General features: G+C 37.2%; 1 protein-coding gene across 2 annotated transcripts; it reads left to right on the forward strand.

Moving 5' to 3' along the window:
• Positions 1 to 9,516: 9,516 nt before the first annotated feature.
• Positions 9,517 to 22,196, forward strand: pcgf1 (polycomb group ring finger 1). 2 transcript variants are annotated; one of them, XM_061726134.1, is made up of 9 exons: positions 9,517 to 9,629; positions 11,664 to 11,769; positions 11,870 to 12,022; positions 12,169 to 12,240; positions 13,455 to 13,557; positions 13,730 to 13,772; positions 19,596 to 19,682; positions 21,824 to 21,904; positions 22,070 to 22,196. In XM_061726134.1, the coding sequence occupies exons 1-9, from the start codon at positions 9,543 to 9,545 to the stop codon at positions 22,118 to 22,120; spliced, it is 783 nt and encodes a 260-aa protein (XP_061582118.1). In that variant the 5' UTR covers positions 9,517 to 9,542; the 3' UTR covers positions 22,121 to 22,196. The 2 variants fall into 2 exon arrangements, with proteins under 2 accessions (XP_061582118.1, XP_061582119.1); XM_061726135.1 differs by having other exon boundaries at positions 19,599 to 19,682.
• Positions 22,197 to 23,941: the final 1,745 nt, after the last annotated feature.

Consider the following 23,941-nt stretch of genomic DNA (forward strand, 5'->3'; position numbering starts at 1 on the left):
TTTAATCATGCTTTATAGTTCCCCTCGCTTAGGTTTTACCTTAGGAATGGTAAATTCCCACCCCAGTATGTTATATGTTGATAGAAAGTTGTAAGTTTGTTTGTGTTATATTTTGGAATAAAACGTCAAAGGCAATGATGTGAGATGGGTGATAGATCCGTAGTGTTATAAGTAGTTTCAAGATACAATACTGACAAAACTCAATATATCAGTCCAAGCCTGATGTAGAGTGCTTGTAATGATGGCACTTGCCCAACCTGCATCCTTTCGGATTTAGACGACGCTTCCTCTCTGCTGAGCTTGTTATCCCTTCACCCGTATTCTCTTAAATGCCCATGAAGATAAGATGCTTGTGTGATAAGTGTGCATTCACCTCCCTGCATACAGCAGATACAGTAGAAGACAAGAGGAACAAGTGTGTCTAAGAGCTTTGTGGGTCTTAAATTTCAAAGAAAGATCAACATTGGGAGAGGCGGTTGGGAATCCTGCATGAATGGTCTCAACTACCATTGTAACATTTCAATCACATCACGTGAGAGATGAACGATTTGGAAAATCAGAAGTCTTCACAAAAGCTGTCCTCTGTTACATAACATGCCCTTAGCCATAATTAACACAATTTGCTTTTTATTATGAGTGTGTGGCTTTGGGATACAAGTAAGAAATCATCTTATTTGTTCAAGATAGACAGGGAAAGTGATAAAGGGTCCGTTTTTTTTTCTTTTTTCTTTTGGTCTGGGGTGGCGTTTGTAAATTGGGTCACACTGAAAATGAACTGCAACATGTTGTCACATTTAGTTTCAAACAACATTTAAATAAAAAAAAGGGGTTTCAATGTTTTAAAGCCATTTTTTAATAAATCTGTAACAATATTTGTTAACTGAAAAATGTATTAAATTGTTAAATCTATATGTGTTAAGTGTTAAATGTTGAATGATAAATGCAAATCTAAATATAAATGTTAAATATAAATATAAAACTTAAATCTTCATGTTTAGTTTAAATTTAAACCAAATTTTTTTGGGTGAAAATAAATATTAAGCTAATATGCAAGTTCCCACTGCCGGTAACCGGCAGTACCAAAATAAAAGCTTGAGGAGGTCAGACTGTGTTTATAGAATCAAATAACATTAAATTAAAACCAAATCATCTTGGGATAGAGATTATCATGATATTAATGACCTAAAATTAAAATTAAAATACATAATAAATTAATCAATACACCTTAAAATATTGTGATATTTTATTTAACAAGCACTTTTAGATTTAGTGTCCTTTCCACAAGGATATTTTGCAGCCACTGTCTGTCAAATGGCCAAAGCTTATTTGAAATTGGAGCAAAGAAGGAAATCATCTGAAGCTAAAGATCTACAACAGAGTACAAAATATTGATAGTTTTATTTTTTCTGCCAAAGATCTAGTCATAGTTAAGACCTCAATCCATTTGATACTTTGCTGTGGTGTCATTAGAGCTGTACAGGTGGAAATACCCAGAAAGTTCAAAGAAATCATTGCAAAGAAAATTCCCAAATTCCACAAGAATGGTGCAGAGAATAATAAAATCATACAGCAACTAACTTTAAGTTATTGTCGCTAAAGCCGACTCAACGTGCTTTTAAATCCTGGGGGTACTTAGTACTGGTTACATCTCTCTCTCTTTTCGCTTTCATTTGTTAAATAAAGAATAACCCCTAAAAATATATTATTCATCTGAAGTTGTATTTGGATAATACTACTACCTTTACAATCAGATGATTTTTATGTTTTTACAAAACACACACACTAAGAGGAGTTACTAATAATTCATTTTTTTATGACTGTATAAATCACATTTAGTTCACTTTCCTGCGTTTTCTTCTCCTAGAATTGTGTTTATCATTTTTTTATTATTTCAAAATGAAATGGGCCGAGGTTTCATGCTGTTTGCGGAGAAGAAGCAAAGGCTAATCCTGAAATAACATGGTTACTTTAAAGTTATCACGGCTCACTGCAGTTTGTGTGTGCATGCCACACAAGCCTGTGCACACACACTAGTAATGGAAATTCAATAGATGACAGACAAAGCTCTATTGTGCCACATTAATAAGATTTAATATGGGGCTTTCTTTTCCTCTGACACTGCCAAGCTAACTTGTTCTTATTGGCAAACTAATCTTATCTCAGCATTTTCTAGTTGTGTCATTCATTAGTTAGCTTCTAGCGTGTTTCAACTGAGTACGGGAGCTTTCAAAGCACTTTGACATGGCTAAAATAGAGGCAGCGTTTGTTTACACCAGTGTAAGAGAAGCATGAAACAACAGCTGGTGTTGAAAACACGATAGTGATCAAAAGTATAGCTGAGCAAAGACTGCACCAAAAAGCAGAATTGTGAGATGCAACAAACTAATGCATCAAAAGCAAAAATAAAAAAAGCTAATTGTTGTAACATTGTTACAAAAAACATCTACTGCGTCAACTTGGCTCAGGTAAACTCTGCAGGACAGTATTTGCAAAGATGATACGTGATGAAAGATAATGCATATCCTCTACTCCACAGACATTCTGTTGTCTTATCTTGGTTGCTTTTAAATATTCTTTGGCCATTGCTTTGCATGCCTGAACAGTGCACGCTTGATTTTTATTGGACCCGAATGCTATTGCTGCATCTATTTTACTATCTGATCTGCATTACATGTGCATTTTTATGTTTTTTGCTTGTTTTTAATTATTCTGAATGTTACTTTTGCCTCATTTTACAGCTTGTGTGTACACAAGATAAAATGTCATTATTTTACTCCCTTTCTCAGCTTATTTTTCTTGTTGCAGACACTAACTTTTTTAACTATTTTTATTATTTTTTAATGAATTACTATTACTCATTTTAAAGGAAGTTTTAGTACCAGATAGTAATGAAACAGTATATATTAGTGATCTATTGAAAGACAAAAGATGATATTTTATTATTACTTGGTCTTATTTACACATTAAATATTAACAATAGGCATTTTCCTGTACAAAATTAACTAATACACACAAAAAAAACTTTTTTTTTTTAAATCTGGTTTGTGATTTCTCTGCACTAATTTAACAACCAAATGTTTAAATGTCTTTTTTGCGCAGATGCACCTTTCATCGTTTCGGCAAAAATCCTGCGCATACTCACAGTATTTGAAGTAATTCCGACTGTGATTTTTGAATGCTAGTCCGGGGCAGGGGGGGAGGCCTGAGGGCTTGCCCTACATCATTCATTATGCCTGCCCATCAAGCAGCACAAGCTGTACTGCTCTGGAGCTTTTCCAAGAGGGCTCTCGTCATTAGCTTGCCACTTGGTGGCCAATTGCTGGAGCAAAGAAGACAAAAGCTGCAGCCCACCCCTGCATGCTCTGATTGCTCTGAGAGAGAGAGGGAGAGGGAGAGAGAGAGGGAGAGGGAGAGAGAGAGAGAGAGAGAGAGAGAGAGAGAGAGAGAGAGAGAGAGAGAGAGAGAGAGAGAGAGAGAGAGAGAGAGAGAGAGAGAGAGAGAGAGAGAGCTGGAGGAAGGATGGATGGGGCCTCCTTTTTGGCATGGCAGAATATAGATTCCTGTTGCAGAGTACTTTTTGCACCGGGTTTCCAGGACAGAGGTAAATGGGGTCTTTATCAGTTTTGTGTGTTTTCACTGTTTACATAAAAAGCATGTAATTAAGCAGAGTTGTAATTAAAATCGGACTCAAAAGCAAGTTAAAAAATGCCAAAATTCCTTTTTTTTTCTTTTCTTTTTCCTTTTGTTCATTTGTGTTAAATTTATCCACTGACAAACAAAACAAGCCCCACATTCTTTGCCGTCCCGGCAGGTGTTTAAGACCTCAGATAGAGTAATCATCTCAAACAAGGGTGAGGGATAAGAAATATCTGTCAGATTTGTAGGCACTCCAAATCAAATAGGGGACCTTTTTTCAAGATTTTGACACCCTGTTATGACAATAAATGAAAGGGTCCGACTCATCATGATCCTCTCCCTTCACTTTGGCTCTTTTGCCTCCTCATTCATTCGCTCTCTCTCTCTGTCTCTCTCTGTCTCCCTCTCTCCTGCCTGGTGGATTGTGCCATGCTGTGATCCTCCTGCGCCTCAGGCCCTAAGGTTATTTGGATATTGCGTGGAGTCAAAGCTCTGTCAATCAGATAAGCAGTGACCTCGCAGACACGGCAGATAAGACGTTACATGGCGAGAGGAAATGGCAGACAGCAGGGGACACAGGGCCCGACTATGAAAGTTCGGTGAAGCGAGACTGATCACAACAGTTCCTCCCACTTAAAAAGCCTGCCAAGAATAAGAATATATCGCCTTTGTCTTTTCTATCTTACAGTTTATATTAACCGAGTCTGATATAGACCCTGTTGACAAGTACTTGTCTTTTTCTTTGAAAACAAAACTGCATTGTGCGAGCTTGTCTTGTGCTTCTTCTCTGACGGGATGAACAGAAAGTTGTGCATTTTGAGGAATGAGTTAAGTTTTGAAGGATTTTCAGAAGTTCAGTTGTTTTTAACGAATGTTTCCCAGAAATGGCAGCATTTGGAAGAAATTGCATCAATACTGAGTGTCAATTATAGCTGATAAACACCCTTATACAAAGCATTCATGCCAGATTTAACAGCCTCAATAAATGGCTCGCACGTAACAATGTCGGCTGCAGCAGAGTCACTGAGATGGTAGGAATAAGACAAAGTTGCCAGTCATTCCACGACACTGGGAAATCACAAAAGGATGAATGAGGGGCGAGTCGTTGTTTGGGACTGCAGCTTTTGGGTGGTCCACAGGTTGGAAGCCCTCTGGGAGGGATCAAGGAGACCTCCATGTATAATACCAAGAAGACCTGTTGAAACAGGGTAGACACTTATTCAAATGCAACTCAGCCACAACCAAGAATACACTTTCTTCACCATTTCAAAATATCTTAATATTTTTTTTTTCCACAGGACTATTATTTCTCATTCGTTTGTGTAAGTAAATGACAGTCATTTTGGGGAAAATAAACTGGTTGTGGTCGTAGCCCATGTCTGCGTAATACAGACTTCAGTAATATTTCAGTTCTCACCACTGTCAAAGCCTCTAAATACCCCCCTCAAAAAAATACAGCACAACACAATACAGGCTGATGATGATTTAAATAACTGTGTCCCCAACACGGGAGCCACATCACTATGAGGGGCAAATGTTTGTTTTGATTTCAACACTCCACTTCATATTCACACATATTTAAGCAAATTTGGGTCTGGGTTCTCCCCAGGACAAACACAGCTCTGCGCTGCTGGCCACTGAGCTGATGGCTCAGTGCTTTTCTCAAGAGACCCTTGGTGGTCATTGTTCCAGGGGGGAGAGCGGTGCCCCCTCCCCGGCCCAACCCCAGAGTCTGGGGGTTCAAACACTTCAGTCACAAGTGCTCCTCTGAATAAAAGGGTTACCGCTAGAGAGATCAGGCATGTAAACCCCATTAAACTCTGTTTTATTGTTGTTTTACTTCACAATGTGAGGTTTTTTTTTTTTTTTTTACTAATTTAGTAGCTATTTTTCTTCAGTGCACATCAAATGCATCTGCTCTAGTTTGTAAATTTGCATATTTCTTTGACGGTTCTAAAAATGTCATCTCTTTACTTTTGGTGCTCTTCATGTGATGCATCAAAATGATGGGAATTTTTTTTGTTTCAGCATTTTTATATTCAGCCCTTGATCTGTCTTTTCTGATTAGATGCATCAAATATACATCAAAAGTGTGACAGCTCACAGGACCTGATGGGACTGTGAGCTGTGGTGAGTTCAGCCCACCATCCATGATGCCTGAGTAATGCAGTCAGAGGACTCGGGTTACAAAACCATGTCCTTCGTGTAATCGAGTACTGCGGTGTTTTCCCTGCACTTCTTCTTTTTTCTCCTGGAGCACTTAAAGTTATTGTGCAGCCTTGGCGCACTTTGCCTCATGTCAATCTGGACCGGTCCCACATTAAGTGTTAACATTCCAGCTGTTGACAAAAACGCTGTGGAAATATCACAAATATCTGCAGTCTGAGTGATATTTTTTTAAGCTTCAGAAGTTTAAGAATTTATCACTGATTCAGACAATGAACAGAGGAATAAAATGTAGTTGCTAAAGCTTTAATGGCATTCAAACATGTGTCCAAACTGTGTAAAGACAAAGTCTCGGGCTACTGAAAAATCTGTTGGGGTTGAATTAATCAATTTTGATGGCTTGTTATTTTTAACAACAACTTTAAAGCCTGAGTGGACGAGCTGAGCTGAATTTCATTAAGTGATTTTAATTTAAACCAATATAAGCTCAAGGCTGTAAGTGATGTAGCAATCTGTGTGCCTGCAGCGCTCTCTATTGGCCAAAATACGAACTGACAACGAGGTAACCAAAGTCTGGCCTGAAAATCTGAACTCATCTACAGACTTCACATAACATAGGTTATAAATAATATTCTTTTCTTTAAAAATATGTAACATAAATGGTAATAATAATAATAATAAAAAAATCAACCATTGCCTGATACATTTCTACAGCCTAATATATGGATTTTTTTGTTCTTGTCTTTAAAACTGATAAATCTGAGACTGCATTAGCTCCTTGTGAAGCCATTGATTTCTTTTTTTCCCTCATTTAATGTCTTTACATTTTATTACTCTTATGTAGCCTATCAATATCCTGTTCTCTGCTGTTTTTGCTGACTGAACACATTTTATTTTTGCTTTGTTGATGTAAATCATTTCTTTATAACTAAGATTAACTAAGATTTAGCATGCGTAATAAATACAAAGGAAAAAGGAGTAAACTAAACTTAATAAATGTTTCCATATATATTTGTTCCTTATATATGCACACATCAGTTATAATTTGAAGTGGAACAAAAACGCAGGTTATGCAAGAATTTGAAATATATGTGTTCCTGTCTTAGGACAACTTTGGACAAATGATGTACTTCAAATCCACTTTTGGATTTTTGCTGTTCCTAGGACTGCCCTCTTCTGGACCCAGATATCTGATGTTCCTGAGATTTCCCAGCTTGGAGAACACTGGATCGTAGTGCTCCAACTACCACTGGCACCAACGCTGTCTCCATCTTCTACATCTCACTTTCAACTCTTGGTATTTCTCTTACCTTCTTGTGTTCCTTCTTCTTGATATTTACCAGTCTGTATCTGGAAGTCCCGCAGGATGTTTGCTCTTTTATTCTCCATCACCTGTGGATGTATCTCCCACCTTGACTTTGGGCCTTCCAACCCCTACTCGGTGCACATGTCCCTGTACATTATACGCACTACCTGGTTGTGGTATTCACTTTTCACATTTTATGAGAGCAAGTGGAAATATTTTCAGTCTTTGATATGGATTTGATGTCATACAAAAGCAGGGCCATTCACTTTAGATTACCATTTTGTAATCCGATGATATGCTGTAACCTACATTTAGAAAGGGCTTCTGTATTTGTTTAATAATATACTTACTACTAGGACTATAATGGACCCAGGCATACCAAGGTAGCATCATAGCTTGGTGGTTTGATGTGATATAACCTAATAATTTAAGGCAAATAAAAGAACAATCCTGTAGTCATTGACTGCAAAGCTTACAGGACATTTAAGTAAAGGTACTACTTTCACTGACAAAAGCGTAATGCTTTTATGCATTACCTCTACACAAACCATAAACTGTAACACAACCAACAGAAGTCCAATTTCTAGGACTTCGTTCCATAGTTATGGTGCCTGATTTGATACAGCAAAAATGAAACAAGAAATGACCCAATATACGGTAGTCATAACGATACAAAAACATATCATTTAGATATTTAGTAACTATCAAAGACAAAACCCGGTGTTTTTATATTAAATATATAATATAAATAAATAAATTGGGGGTTTTTTTTGCGAGTTATTTCACAATGAACATCTGTGTATTATTTCATATTATTTATTATATGTTTAATAGGTCACATTAGCCCTTTAAATAATTATTGTAATAATTTGTTTTATATTCATTAAATGTTATTAGTGATATATGTCTCATATGATTGTGAAAAGTGAAAACAAGAAATTACCCAATATAGTCATAATGGTACAAAAAACATATCATTTAGATATTTAGTAACTATCAAAGACTAAACCTGGTGTTTTTATATTAAATATATAACATAAATAAATAAATTAGGATTTTTTTGCAAGTTATTTCACAATGAACATGATTTTCTGTATTATTTCACATTATTTAATCGATGTTTCATAGGTCACATTAGCCCTTTAAAGGATTATTGTAATATTTTTTTTTATATTCATTGTAGGAAAGGTTATTAGTGATATATTTCTCTATACTGTATATGATTGTGAAAAGTGAAAACAAAAATTGACCCAATATAGTCATAATGGTACAAAAAACATATCATTTAGATATTTAGTAACTATCAAAGACAAAACCCGGTGTTCTGCCAATTTCTGCTGCTTTGCCAAAAAATGCTACCTAATGGTTTTCTACCTTTGTAGAGCTACAATTCTACTGTGTTTTACAGCCCACTTCCTTTTCCCCCAAGTGGTCCTTGTCTCTTGCCAGGCCGTTTTTGTAAATAAGAATGTTCTTAATGACCTGCCTGGTTAAATAAAGGCGAATGACTGAATTAATATCAAATAAAGCCATAGAATTTTTTTTCCTGTTTATCGTATAATGTTCACAAAGTGTACTGCAATTCATGTCATGGGTCGTGTATTTTGAAGTATCAAATACTCACATTCCATATACAGGACTGTCTCAAAAAATGTGAATATTGTGATAAAGTTCTTTATTTTCTGTAATGCAATTAAAAAAACAAAAATGTCATACATTCTGGATTCATTACAAATCAACTGGAATATTGCAAGCCTTTTATTATTTTAATATTGCTGATTATGGCTTACAGTTTAAGATTAAGATTCCCAGAATATTCTAATTTTTTTAGATAGGATATTTGAGTTTTCTTAAGCTGTAAGCCATGATCAGCAATATTAAAATAATAAAAGGCTTGCAATATTTCAGTTGATTTGTAATGAATCCAGAATGTATGACATTTTTACATTACAGAAGATAAAGGACTTTATCACAATTGTAAATTTCTGAGACAGTCCTGTACATTTTACATCGTGCAAGAAATTATGGGCGTGGCAATCAAACTTTATAAATCGACTGTGCGCATGCGCAGAACCACAAAGTAGGAGTTCTCGGCAGGTAGCAAGGATTGGCAGAACACCGGTGTTTTTATATTAAATATATAATACAAATAAATAAATTAGGACTTTTTTGCGAGTTATTTTACAATGAACATGATTTTCTGTGTATTATTTCATATTATTTAATAGATGTTTCATAGGGCACATTAGCCCTTTAAAGGATTATTGTAATAATTTGTTTTATATTCATTGTAGGAAATGTTATTAGTGATATATTTCTCTCTATATATAAAATTGTTATTATTATCCTGATAAATTCAGACTTTTATTTTGGTGGCTCAACAGAAAAACACTGCCATTTCCGGTTTACCCGGAAGTGGGTACAATTCCCAAAGATGGCGGAGCAAGGTCCGATGGCCATCGCGATGCGGCTCCGGAACCAGCTGCAGTCCGTTTACAAGCTGGACCCGCTGCGGAACGAGGTGAGCGGCGGTGCGGGTCCGTGCGGGTCCGGGCGGGAGATCCCGGGACCCCGCGGGAGCGCGCAGGGGACACCCGAGCGGGAGCGAGCGGGGACCGCGGGGTCGAGCTGCCCGGTCCGCGCAGCAGCGTGCACCAAAACCCGCAAATAACACTTTATTCACACATTTATGGTAGTCTTTTCCTTAATTAGGCTGTAGGTCTACTCAATTTGAGCTTAATGTGAGTTAAATGCGGGTTGGTGCATCATCAGCAGTCCGTTAAACATGAATTATGGTTCTGCGTTAAATCGACGCAGGGTTTACGCCGTAGGGTACGCGCAGCCTACGGCGTATGGTACGCGGCGACGCACACCTGTACGGCGTAGTTCTGCGTCGGTGTAACGCGGAACCATAAATCAGCCTTTAGGTCTCGTCTTGTGATGGTCCGGTTTCAACTGCGTGTTTAACGTCAACACGCTCAGTTCATTTTAGTTTCTTTATTACCAATTGTTTCTGTTGCAATATCACTTTTTTTGGGATGCATTTTCACACATACAAGCAAACACATTTTATTATTCTTGATCTGTTCTTGAAACTATCCAAGAGTCGAACCAGGTTATGTTATGTTTTTTTTATTGTGAAAACTTTTGTTCATCCAAGTTTAAACTTTTCTCATTGTTATTGGAGGTGAAATATGAGGGAGAGTCCCACGGCAGCACTTCGGTGTGGTATCGACCTGCACATGTACAGGACTGTCTCAGAAAATTAGAATATTGTGATAAAGTCCTTACAAATCAACTGAAATATTGCAAGCCTGTCGGCTGCATGTCGTGGGACACAAGGCAGGCTGCTTTTATGTCTCGGCCGGTGATTATACATCGTGGATCATGGACACATTTGAAAAAGAATCAGTGGCAAACTATAAAGCTGTCAACTGATCAGAGGAAGATGCTCATGGTGACATGTGAACATTGTCTGAAGACCTCATCTTGGAAACCAAAAGGACAAAAAAAAAATGTTCTCTCATAAATATTAAGACACTTTGGTTGAATTGTAACATATTTTGGAAAATGCTTTCTTTTTGAAATAGCTACCACACCTAAAACAGAGAGGATAGTAAACAAACATATATTTTCAGTTTTATTTTTTTCAATGACTACCTTTTTATGTTTAATTAATAAGATTCAATCTGCCCTCAACTCTCAACCTCAAGGCTACTTTCTGATTCATTTCCAGTCCTTTGGACATAATTTCACCACCTTTACAATAAACTAACATAATTTTCTTTTTAATTCTTTAGATTTTACTTGAAATTAACTGCACTGAGAAGTAGAGTTTGTGCAGCAGTTATTTGAGATACATTTAAACTGTGAACAATCTAGTCTGTGTTTGCAAAAATAAACTCAAGAAATGAAGTCATGCATTATCTCTCATTGGCTCCAGCGCTTCATGACTTTTAATCAAACATGGCTCTGAAAATCTTCAAACTTTACACATCATAATATAGGGAAAGCAGTTGCATCTTGTAGTGTGTCGTTATGGACAACTAATAAAGACTAAACCCCATCACTGCTGAAGGCTGTGCGTGTACAGGATTCTCTAAGAAAATTAGAATATTGTGATAAAGTCCTTTTATTTTCTGTAATGCAATTTAAAAAAAAAAAAAAAAAAAAAAAAAAAGCCCAAAGAAAATATTCCAGAATATTCTAATTTTTTGAGATAGGATATTTGAGTTTTCTTAAGCTGTAAGCCATGATCAGCAAATTAAAATAATAAAAGGCTTGCAATATTTCAGTTGATTTGTAATGAATCCAGAATGTATGACATTTTTGTTTTTGTAATTGCATTACACAAAATCACAATATTCTAATTTTCTGAGACAGTCCTGTACGTCTTGGAGCGGCTGGATCAGAACTTCCTTGGTCCTGCGTGGTAAAATGTTTCTGTCACAGCAGCAACTAATGATGTGAAAACTCCAGCAGCGTTCATTTCAAGCTGAAATTAGGTTTGTGTATATTAACAATGTGTGTGACGTTTCTTTATTGGGCTCTACAGGAGAAAGTCAAGTTAAAGATCAAGGACCTGAATGAACACATCGTCTGCTACCTCTGCGCCGGCTACTTCATAGACGCCACAACCATCACGGAGTGTTTACACACCTGTGAGTCCGTCTGGAAATCTTACGTCCTCAGCTCTTTTTGCCATTTAGCAAAAGCAGCGATCCGTTTAACCCAGTGGAATATCTTTCTTCTTCTCAACAGTCTGTAAAAGTTGCATTGTGAAATACCTGCAAACCAGCAAATATTGTCCAATGTGCAATATCAAGATCCATGAAACGCAGCCCTTACTGAACCTCAAACTGGATCGAGTGATGCAAGACATCGTCTACAAACTGGTGCCTGGACTACAAGAAAGTAAGTCCTCGGCCTGTCGGTGGTTGAATCTCTTGAAGAAGAGGAATAAAAATGTGTTTTAGGGCAGAAGGTGAATTGATCAGTGGATTCCTTGCATTGTCTGCTGTGTTTGAAAGTTTTTCTTTTTTTGTGGGTGTATTTTTCAGGTGAAGATAAGAGAATAAAGGAGTTTTATCAGTCGCGAGGGTTGGAGAGAGTTGTCCAGCCTGCTGGCGACAGTAAGCTTTTGTTTTACCATTCTTGCTTTCTCACTTAGTACTTAATTTAATTATACAAAGCTGCTCTGTATGAAATATATTTAAAAAGTGAAAAATGCCACAATTAAAATGCAACCCTCTAGTCCAGGGATGTCAATTGTGCGGCCCGAGAGAGATTTTCATGCGGCCCGCAAGAAGTTTCCAACGCAAAAACCGAAATGTTATTTTACTAAAAAGGAAGGCATAAATAATTGCCATGAATCGCAGCATATTCGATAATATATTTATTCTACAAATCCATCGTTATTCCACAAAGAGAGCAGTTTTCGACATTTTTTTTAGTTTTCTAGAATGCATTTGCAGATTTTATTTCTTTGTAGACAGTCGTTTATTTTTATTAACTGACTACTATTATATATTTTCGCAGGAAAAATATCACTGCTAAAAAAGATGATAAAAGATATTTATTCAGAGAATTTCAGTTTTGAATACGAAGATAGTGACAAAGTAAAACAGTTAAAAAAGAAGTGCTGACTTTTTCGGCACACTGGCGTAAATATCCCCGCCAATTTTTTAAAAATAAATATACTTAATTGTACTGGAAAAATCTCTAAATCACAAAGAAACACTCTCGGATGTAATAAGAAAGATTTTGCTTTTAATTAAATTTCTTATAAAAAAGCGAAATATAAAAAAAACATACTTGTTTCTGTTTATCTTTGTAAAATTATATTAAAAGTATCTTACATAATTTGAAAAAAAATGAGAAATTTTAAGAAAATATCCTGAAGAAATATATTTTACATAATTAGAGTGTAAACAAAGTGCATATTTCCTTTAAAATGAACTAAACTGATATTGGATTAGATAACAATAGTAAAAAAAAGAATTGGGAAAAAAAAAAGTTTTGCACCGTTTTTGTTATTTTGAGCGTGCGGCCCGCGAGAAAGAAATGGGTCAAATCCAGCCCGCCAAGCAAAATTAATTTGACACCCCTGCTCTAGTCGCTGTGGTCGACTCAACATTTCGTTTGGTAAAAGACAGTATCATTTCTTTTCATCAGTGCTTCACTGAAATGGTGTAACACCAATCAGGATCAAAGTCAGGTTACAGATTCTGAGATTCATCATCACATGCCCAGATGTCTGAATAAACAGAGTTGTAATCAGGAGCTGCCTTATCAGTGTGCTTATTAGATCAGTTTTGGATGTAAAAATGATTTATTTTTCCCGCAGATGTGTCAGACGCGACGGGTTTACCTTACACGAGCTTCGACCACTCAAAAGCCCACTTCTACAGATACGACGAACAGGTTTCGCTTTGTTTAGAAAGGCTAAGGTAAGCTGTTTTGTTGAAACCTACAGTGATTTGTGTGCACTTTTTGTAGAATATTTCAGATAAGATTAATAAAACACCAACACGGCTGTGAGTGCGCTACATTTCAAGATGACGCTTTGCAGCGAAACACTCCATTTTCAGGGCCGTTGTTTACTCTGCTTTGTATTTACAGCTCATCGCTCGCGGGGAAAGATAAGACACGGCTCACACTTCAGGTGAGATTCACTAATCAACTGTGTGTGTGTGTTCATGTGTGTGTGTGTGTTCGTGTGTGTGTTCAGCTGGTTTCAGATGCTTTCACAGCAACCAGGGGAAATGTGTCTCCAGGGCATATTTCTTTCCACGGCCCTTTCAAGTAATTTATATCCTTGACTGCTAAGCACATACATGGCTCGCTGACAAGTGCAGCAACAGCAGAATCCAGCTCAGCCTCTTAGGCTGGCTGCTGCCGGAGCCTAATGCTTGTCGAGGAAAACGGATAAGTAGGAGAACTGCAGTACGAAGGCACATAATCGGTATTCTCTGATCAAGTCACTCATCTTGCAAAAAGCATGTTACATAACTGCGGAAATGTGCAACGCTCTCTGTGGCAAATGTGTATTTTGTCGTTCCCATTTAGACTCGCTCACTGATTTGTTGCGCATCTATCTTTGTAAGGAGTCTTGCGTTCCCAGCGCGTCTGCAGCGGACACTAATGATATGTTTGCTCAACTCGGCACGGCTCTAGCCCTTTTTAAAAATGTTATCGTGAGTGACGACTTGTGAAATACAAATTTCAGTGCCACTTCAGTCAAGATGATACTATGTGGAGATGTGTAAACACTGCAGGCTGTTGACGGTGAGAGACTCATCACCTGTGGGTTTAAACAGCCGTCTCTGCAGCATCCCTGACGTTCTGCACACATTGGTACACCTGTTAGTTTCCTGAACTTGTTTGCAAAACAGAGAAAGCATAATTTTTAATAGGGCTGGGGATCGATTCAAATGTCAAGAATCGTTTCGATTCCGATTCTTAAGATTCAGAATCGATTATCAAGATTCGATTCCGATATTGATTTGGGTTAGTGTTATTAAAACAGTTTTTTGAGCTGTTGCATGAATTATATGACTGTAGTTATGCAAAATATTACTAGTATTATAATCAGATTCAACAGCAAGTATTGCAGCTAATGATGCTGTAAGGACCAATCAGCTCCCAGAATGCTGATAGAACTGCTTTCAGAAACATCATGTGGGTCAGAATTACCAAACAGATCCAGGACAGCAAACGGAGACAGATGAAAAAACGGTTTTATTTTTTCCCACATTCCGTTTTTATTTGTTCCATTTTCGGTCTATTTTGGTTTTTGATTTTTGAAAATTTGGTTTTTAGCATTTTTTGCAAATGTAACCCCGACCCAGTATATAGAGTAATGAAATATAGACAATTTATGCAATTATAACACTTTAATGTTTTCATACCTTTAAACATATTTAAAGGCAAAACATGGCACCAGTTATTCTCGTGTCCAACAAACCATTCCTTTTTTGGGCATAAACAAAAAAATAACCAAAAGTTGTAATGTAATGATGAAAAAAAAAATACATAAATAAATAAAAAAAATTAAAAAAAAATAAATAAAACAATCGATCTTTAGACATATGAATCGATTTTTAGGAATTAATATGAGAATCGATTTAGAATTGGGAAATCGATTTTTTCAACACAGGCCTATTTACATGCAGTCAAAATTCGGGTTATTGCTAATATTCCGGTTACTGAAACATTCGGAATGTTCCGTTTCCATGCGTGAGCAAACAGGGTTATCCCTGTATACATGGTAATTAATCATTGGGGATATCCCGATCAAACCCGCGACGCACGGAGAACGTGATGACGCAATTACCGTAATTTCCGCTTTTTCTTCCTGTATCCAAATTCAAAACAAATGCTGCTTTGCGCAACTTTTCGCTCACCTTCTTGTAAATCTGGCTATCCCGGTACTTTCTACCGTCTACAAATGCAGAAATGTTCATATCCTTCATCACATTTATGAAGTTATTAGTCTCCTCCTCACTCCAAAAGTGTGGCGTGGTCTTGCGTTTCTCCGTGTTTATAAGAACTTCCTGGACTCAAAAGACAAGGATTCCTTGTGAACAGAGCATGCGCAGAAAACAAATTCATGTTCCGTTTGATGGGGATATACCATTTGGCGTTTACATGACCCAATATTCAGGTTTTAAGAGTAACCCAGGGGTCATATTCGGTTTTTAAAAACCTGAATATGAGCAAATTCGGGTTATTCAAAGGGGTTATTGGTGTTTACATGGCCGTGCAATTTTGGGTTATTGCCAATATCCGGGTTTTAAAAGGGTTATTGATGCATGTAAACGCAGTCACAGAGAACGCATAATCTTGAACGATTTACAAATCCATGAGAATGTTTTTCGTTTGGCTGACATAAGCCTAAATATATTCCAACTCTTATGAACTAAAAGCCATCTCTCCTGACACTGAGGGAGGTCGTGTCCCGCCTCCGTCTCCACAGCCTACAGGCTCTGTGATGATAAACAGCCCATCCCGTCCAAGTCCAGGGGACACCGTTTGCAACGGAAAATGACGCAGGAATGAGCCGCGTCCAGTCAAATCATGCCAGGTTGAACCATGTAATGGAAATGGCCTGATGGGTCGTGATTCCACCAGATGGAGCTCTGCAGCGCCTGAGGAGCAAAGGCTTTCTGTCGTGTGGCTTCATATCACACCAGCAGTGTTTCTGAAATGTGTTTCGTCCACTCAGCTGTGCAGGTTGCATTCAGTCTGGCGCATTTCTATTTGTGTTTGTGGACTTTTTCCTGTGGTCCTCGCAGCGATCTGTGTTTGGGTGACGTCGTCATGCCCAAACTCTAACGTGGATATTAATTGAAGAGTGAGGACTGTTCCTAACTGAGTCAGAAACGACATAAACAGACTTCTGGCATTCGGAGCTGGTCACATTTTCCAAAATTCGATTCAAATACCTTCACTGCTTCTTTTATTGAAATTCAATTCAAAAGTACTTTAATCCTCGAAGGGATTAAAAGGATAACTTTAAAATGAATTGAATTAATGAATAACTAAAATGAATAATAAAGTCTAAAATTAAAATGTATCATTTTATTTAACATGAGAAACAAAACTATACTTTTTTTTTGTAATTCAAAGTTTTTATTATTTTTTCATTAATGCAACACACAAAACGAACATCAAACACCACAGACATCATGGAGGTCAAAAATAGCAAAAAAAAAAAAAAATTATATTAATAGAAGAAATTAAAAAAAAAAAAGTAAATTTGAAAAATCTAAAAATAAATTAACTAAAATTAAAACAGGCAGGTAAGTAAGTCCAATTAACAACAAAACTATACTTAAGATAATTATTAATTTCCACCGATCCAGAGACCTGCGTGTGATTTTAAAAATGACAGCAAGGTCATCGTGAGCAGAGTTTGACACATCTCATTTTAATGGCTTTTTTAATGTAGTTTCCAACACTGATATTGAAGTTGAACATATGAATATCCCTTCCTGGAGCAACGCTGTAAGAATGTGTTAGTACTTACTGTACTTTTTGTTAAATGCCTTTTTGCTCGTCTGCAGTTTCACTGCCTCTGCCAGATGTTACAGTTTAGTCTAAATGTGTTTCGACTCTCATTACGTGTGGTTTTCTTTTCATAAATCATACAGATTTCTCCCTGACATGTTTTTTTTCTTTACATCTTTTCTTGATGTCTTGATGTTTTTAGTGAGGTTGAGACAAAGATGTTTTTTGTGGAGTGTGTGTTTGTGTTGGTTTTTTTTTTATGCTTAGCTGAGTATATATATTTTTCTGATATTTTCTTTTCTGCATTTTTTTTTTCCTTCCCCATGAATACATGGACAAACCCGTTAAAGAAAGCAATGTAGTTTACTAACTTTAACTTATTACTTGAAATAGACTTACTTGGTGAAAAACCAAACCGAGATCTCGTTCCGCTGCTGCAGTGACGGCGATGTTCCAGCAGAGGGCAGTCTCGTTTAACCCTGCACGGTCTGGCTGTGGACACCTTATACACTTATACACACATGCTTGTGTTTAGTATCAGGTCTCCGGGGGTTAACAGGTGTCCTCCGGTAATCACTGTACCTTTAGCCGCCGGGCATTTTCCAACCAATCAACTGTTTATACGTGATGCTGCTACATGTTTTCTTAAAACAAATCAGCTCCCTGTTTGACTTTGACTTTACAGTAATTGAATATTCAAGTCATTCTGCACAGTAACTGGATTAAGATCTGGTGTTTTAATAGAGGGTTGTTTTATTATCATTCAACCATGTCTGGTTTGGTGACCGTGTAAAGTTAAAATGCTGTTTGTTTTATCTAATCTTTCGATGTGTATTGGGATCATGTATAGGGCTGGGGATCGATTCAAATGTCAAGAATCGATTCCAATTCTTAAGATTCAGAATCGATTATCAAGATTTGATTCGATTCCGATATTGATTTGGGTTAGTGTTATTAAAACTGTTTTTTGAGCTGTTGCATGAATTATATGACTGTAGTTATGCAAAATATTACTACTAGTATTATATTGAGATTCAACAGCAAGTATTGGCAGCTAATGATGCTGTAAGGACCAATCAGCTCCCAGAATGCTGATAGAACTGCTTTAGAAACATTGTGGGTCAGAATTACCAAACAGATCCAGGGAGGAAACAGAGACGGATGAAATTACTTTTATTTGTTCCATTTTCGGTCTATTTTGGTTTAAATTTTTTGAGAATTTGGTTTTTAGCATTTTTTGCAAATGTAACCCCAAAACAGTATATAAAGTAATGAAATATAGACAATTTATGCAATTATAACCTAAACCTTTAATGTTTTCTTACCTTTAAACATATTTAAAGGCAAAAAAATGGCACCAGTTATTCTCCTGTCCAACAAAACATTCCTTTTTTGGGGATAAACAAAAAAATAACCAAAAGTTGTAATGTAATGATGAAAAAAAAAAAACATAAATAAATAAATATAATAAAAAATAAAAAACGCTCTTTAGACATAGGAATCGATTTTTAGGAATTAATATGAGAATCGATTTAGAATTGGGAAATCGATTTTTTTCAACACAGGCCTAATCATGTTCCATCCTGCCTCTTATACAGAGTTGTTTTCACTCTACGCTCTTTATGACGTTATAAATTAAATTATCGGATGACAATAACCCTAATACAAAAAGATTGCACCTGTAGGTGTTATGTTAGTTTTAAACGGTGTCTTTGTTTAATCAGTCTTTGTTAAATGCTGCTCTCTGCACTCCACGTCCAATCATACTCACCCTTTTCTTTGAGGTGTAAATTATGGATAACCATTTTCTTACCCATGCCATGTGGTCCAGAGCCGTCACAGGACGAGAAAGTTTCACTCTTTGGCTTTAGAGAGTTTAAAAAGTCACCATGGATGAAAACTGTCCAGCAGTGAGTTGGGCCTTTCTGGACCGTAAATCAGATTTTAAGAGGAGCACGCCACACCCTGTTCACACACTTACCTTCTTGTTATGTTGGCTCCTTGTGCTAGAAATGGGATTTGTCACTGGACTCCAGCTTGCAGATGGTTACTCGGGGTAAACCTCAAAATCATTTTGATACATTAAGACAGGCACGGAGAGCTGGCGGTGCGCTGTTCTAGTTTTACAGGCAAAACGGAAGAGACATTTATAACTGTTTGGGTTTTACCTTTTCTTCTCGCAGCTGTCCCATAATTCCACCTTAAGGTGATGCTGTTGACACGCAGCTGAGTAACCCAAAAGTTAAGCGAGGGATATTCCTCCGTGGTAAAGTAATGTGTTAAACATTTGAGTTAAATTGGACATCTTATACTTTAGTATAAACACAATCTCCGATGGTAACACCTCGGGGCAATAAGCACGAGCGTGCAGCTGGTTTTACTTTATTGGAATGACTTGTTGCTTTGGACGGGTCAGCTGCTGAACACGTTTCTTGTTAAAGGTTTTACAGGGTATCGCTTTATCTTGTCTCTGCAGCAGAAGTTCGTCCGCTGTTCTGTGCGAGCGGAGGTGAGACACTTGCGGAAAGTACTTTGTCACCGGCTAAATGTGGAAAAAAACCAGGTCAGTCTGCAATCGATCAAGTCGTTTGTCTCATTCCAGTTATAACAGATGGTACATTTTGTTACATTGTGATTTATGTCAATAAATGTTTAACACATTCATTCTCTTATTGCAATTTAATCCTTTCAGGTTTTGCTGGATACGCTGATTGTATTTTTATTGTCCAATGTTTTTAAAATGTCTGACCTACTAATCTTTTTATACAAAGAATTATAATCAACCAGTGACGGACGATTAAAGTTTTTTGACCGTGAGCTCTACCAGCCTTATTTTTTCCCTCGTATAGCATTTCTTAGCTCTGTAGCACTGGGCGTACTTCTTTTATCGTCGATGCCTTCTAAGAGTAGCTCTGCAACCAGCATGACTCCAAAAGGCCGTAATTATTTCAGACCAACAAGTGCTGACAATTTAAAAGAGACTCTCCCTAAAATGATAATCTAATGTTGGCTCAGTTAGGAGTCTGCTGGTTGGTTGAGCTCCTGTAGGAACGCCCACTTGCTGAAGACATGAACTCATAAGGACGTCCACGCTGTCTCGTGCAAGCAGAGGTGTCAAAAGTATTCACATTCATTACTCAGGTAGAAGTATAGATACTAGAGTTTAAAAATACTCCTGTAGAAGTTGAAGTATCAACTCAAGTTTTTTACTCAAGTAAAAGTATAAAAGTACTGGTTTCAAAACTACTTAAAGTATAAAAGTAAAAGTAATGTAAGGGGGAAAAAGCCATTAAGGACAAAATCCATTGAAAATGAATGAATCTTAGTATAATGCAAATATATTAAAGAACCATATATGTGTACTATTGAGCATTAACATGTGTTTCAGAGAGCAGCAGATATGATGACTAGTTGCCTATAAGTATTGTAATGGTGCAAAAAGTCAAACTTCAGAGGCATGTTATCATTTATCCTAACCTTTATTGGAATGAACATCCAAGTTTAGTTGCAGGAATCTGAGGGAACGGATGTAAGAACAAAACTGGACAAGAACATCTGAAACAACCACAACCAAATTCACTCTATCCGGATGGAGGAATTTAACTGGATAGTTTTTTTTAAAGGCAGAAATGAAATAGAGTAACGAGGCTGTTTTTAAAATGTAAGGAGTAAAAAGTACAGATAATTGCGTGAAAATGTAAGGAGTAAAAGTAAAAAGTCGTCTGAAAAATAATCACTCCAGTGAAGTATAGATAACCAAAATTTCTACTTAAGTAAGGTAACAAAGTATTTGTACTTCGTTACTTGACACCTCTGCGTGCAAGACAGAGACATCTCACCAAGTTCTCACAATCTAGGGTCCAGAAAACTTTGCAAATCCAATTCTCTTTGTCATGATACATGTCTTTAGATGCACCAAACTTTTAAAAATCCTGTCATTTAAGACTCTGTAGGACAGGAAGACGTTTCTAAAATTGTTTCTATACGTCAATCAGGGACCCTTTTTTCAAGAATTAAAACATTTTTTTTTCTCCGTTATGTTTCTTCTGAGATCTGAGGTTTAGGGTGGATTCAAATTTTTAACGCTATTTAATTGAACTGAATTTGAAATTCCCCAAATTCCTTGCTGCGTGCTACTTGCTGGAGTGTTTCAGCTCAGTTGTATTGATTCAAAATCTATTCATGTAACACATTTATACGGGTTTTGGGTGTTTTTTTATTACGTAGAGCATAACCTCTGTAAGACGAGCAGATATTGACGTTGAATTGCACCGATTTTGCTGCTTTCTCTCACAATCGGCGCTCTCGTTCCTCCATACCAGCGTACACAGTGTTCTCAGCTGATTGAAACTTGCGTTGAATCAGAGTTTGAATCCCGTCTTTTTTGACACCGCGCTAACAATTTCTGCACAAAACCGGAGGCGTACAGATTTCAGGAGGCGTTGTGGGAATTAAAAGCTGAGATGATTGAGACAGAAATGTGGAAATGCGAGCCGCACACACTCTGAAGGGTCTGTGCAGTCTCAAAAGCAGACTTCCTCCCACAACCGGTTTTTCGGGGGGTGAAATTTCTTCCCTCTGCGCGGCGTTTAGCCCCCTACTTCCTACCTTCACCAGCAGCCAATTACTATCACTTATTAAAATATTCACACGTGTTCCTCTCCGATCGCCCCTCTCACATCTGTTTGTGTGGTCTTCCTGCAGGTCCAGATGTTGTTTAATAACGAGTCTCTGCCCGATCACATGACCATGAAGAGGTTATGGCTCTCGCACTGGTTTGGCAAGGTACAGTAAGAGCCCCGAGAGCTGCGGCGCTCCACCGATGTTGCACATTCCTGCACGCTCCGGCAGATTGTCTTTGACCTGCGATGCCGAACGCCAACAGTAGTTTGTACATCAGAGTATTTTCCTGCATGTATATGATTTTCTTTTCCTCCTTTCTCCCCCCAGGCCCAGCCGTTAGTTCTTCACTACACCATCAAGGACAAAAGGACCAGATAGGATTTTGTTTTCAGTTGAAGGAAAGCTGTACATATTTTGTACAATACATATTCTATTTTAATAGTGTTTGTGTACATATACTTATTTTTTCCTTGTTTTTGTATTTTTTGAGAATAAATTCTAAAATAATAAACATGTCTGTTGTAATAACATAAAATCTGAACTCATAACAACCCGGATTGGTGTAAACAAGTTCCGGACAAGTGGATAACTTTGATTTGAAATCAACAGTTTTGTTTGGTGTCTTTAGTTTTTCTGGGATTTAAGAAACTCGTCTTTTTGTTCGCCTTCAGAGCGAGTGTGTGCGTTCACACTCGAGTGCACGGCGGCGCGGTCAGGCCTTCACTGAGTTGTTTTTCACAGGGAAACTTGAGTAACTTCGGTTGGACACACGGCTTTGAGAGGTCGCTAACAGGGTTCGGTTTCATGGTCGTAACAGGAAGGAGAGAAAAGGTTGCAGCGAAGTGGACGTTGGTTTGTATTTCTCTTGGAGTTGCCGTCAAGTATTTAAAGTGCGGTATCGTAACATGCTAATCGTTCTGAAGCAGCTGTCAGTCGTTTTATCACTAAACAGACTTGGTGTGAACATGAACCATCAAATCAGAGCAGACGTTAGTAAAACTCAAACTAGTTTCGCCATTAAGCGTCTCAAGGTTTCTTCTGCGTTATTATTTTTCTATTTTGTTGATGTTGGTTTTTAAGCATTGTTTTACTTTGGAGGACGTTCAAGCTTATTTCACACAGTTTTATAAGGACCATGATGCTTTTTATTTAGTGGAAACGCAGATCCACCGGTTCATTGGCTGTAATCTTGGGTGTTCTCCGTCCATGGATGGCAGTTTTCGGTAAATATATCGTTGAGATAGTTTGATCCTGTGTTCAGGATTCATGTTTCTGCATCCAGATGTAATCAGATTACTTATAACAATGATCTTTGTTCAGATGCGGTAGGACTTTCATGTTGTGATTTTTAAATGTGTTCAGAAACTTTTTTTTTTTTATAAATCAGCAGAGGTGTTTAAAGTATTCACATTCATTACTCAGGTAGAAGTATAGATACTAGAGTTTAAAAATACTCCTGTAGAAGTTGAAGTATCAACTCAAGTTTTTTACTCAAGTAAAAGTATAAATAAAAGTACTGATTTCAAAACTACTTAAAGTATAAAAGTAAAAGTAATGGGGGAAAAAAGCCATTGAAAATGAATGCATGTTAGTATAATGCAAATATATTAAAGAACCATATATGTGTACTATTGAGCATTAACATGTGTTTCAGAGAGCAGGACATATGATGACTAGTTGCCTATAAGTATTGTAATGGTGCAAAAATGTCGTCTGTAAAATAATTACTCCAGTGAAGTATAGATAACCAAAATTTCTACTTAAGTAAGGTAACAAAGTATTTGTACTTCGTTACTTGACACCTCTAAATCAGAGACTCTTGGTTCCCACGGTTCCAAAAACCACCTTAATGTTAATTCAGTATACTAACTCATTTTAATGGCAGGAGCTCTGAACCATTTAAATATCCAGGTGAGTTTGTCAAACTGTTTTTATGTTATTTCTCCACTCTCACATCTTTGTTTGTTGGCTCACAGAGCCGTCGTAGTTCACGCTGCGGAGGCCGAGATGCTCCGACTTAAAAGGTCACCCCGTCTGGGCCTGACTCAAAAAAACCTGCATTTTCAATAACGCAGCTACAAATCATTCTCTGCGGTTACTGAAACTGCTTTTCGAGCCAATTTCTTTTGCGGTCCACAAACCCAACTGGAGGTAATTGTGTAAAAGCATTGTTTTAGACACCAGAGAGCTCCCAGCAGA

This window comes from Cololabis saira, chromosome 7 (assembly GCF_033807715.1).
Source record: "Cololabis saira isolate AMF1-May2022 chromosome 7, fColSai1.1, whole genome shotgun sequence".
NCBI classification, from domain to species: domain Eukaryota; kingdom Metazoa; phylum Chordata; class Actinopteri; order Beloniformes; family Belonidae; genus Cololabis; species Cololabis saira.

Coding starts and splice junctions, on each gene's coding strand:
- pcgf1 (XM_061726134.1), top strand. CDS start 9,543: ATGGCGGAGCAAGGTCCGATGGCCATCGCGATGCGGCTCCGGAACCAG. Junction 12,241..13,454: donor TGTCCAGCCTGCTGGCGACA/GTAAGCTTTTGT, acceptor TTTTTCCCGCAG/ATGTGTCAGACGCGACGGGT. Junction 19,683..21,823: donor TAAATGTGGAAAAAAACCAG/GTCAGTCTGCAA, acceptor GTCTTCCTGCAG/GTCCAGATGTTGTTTAATAA.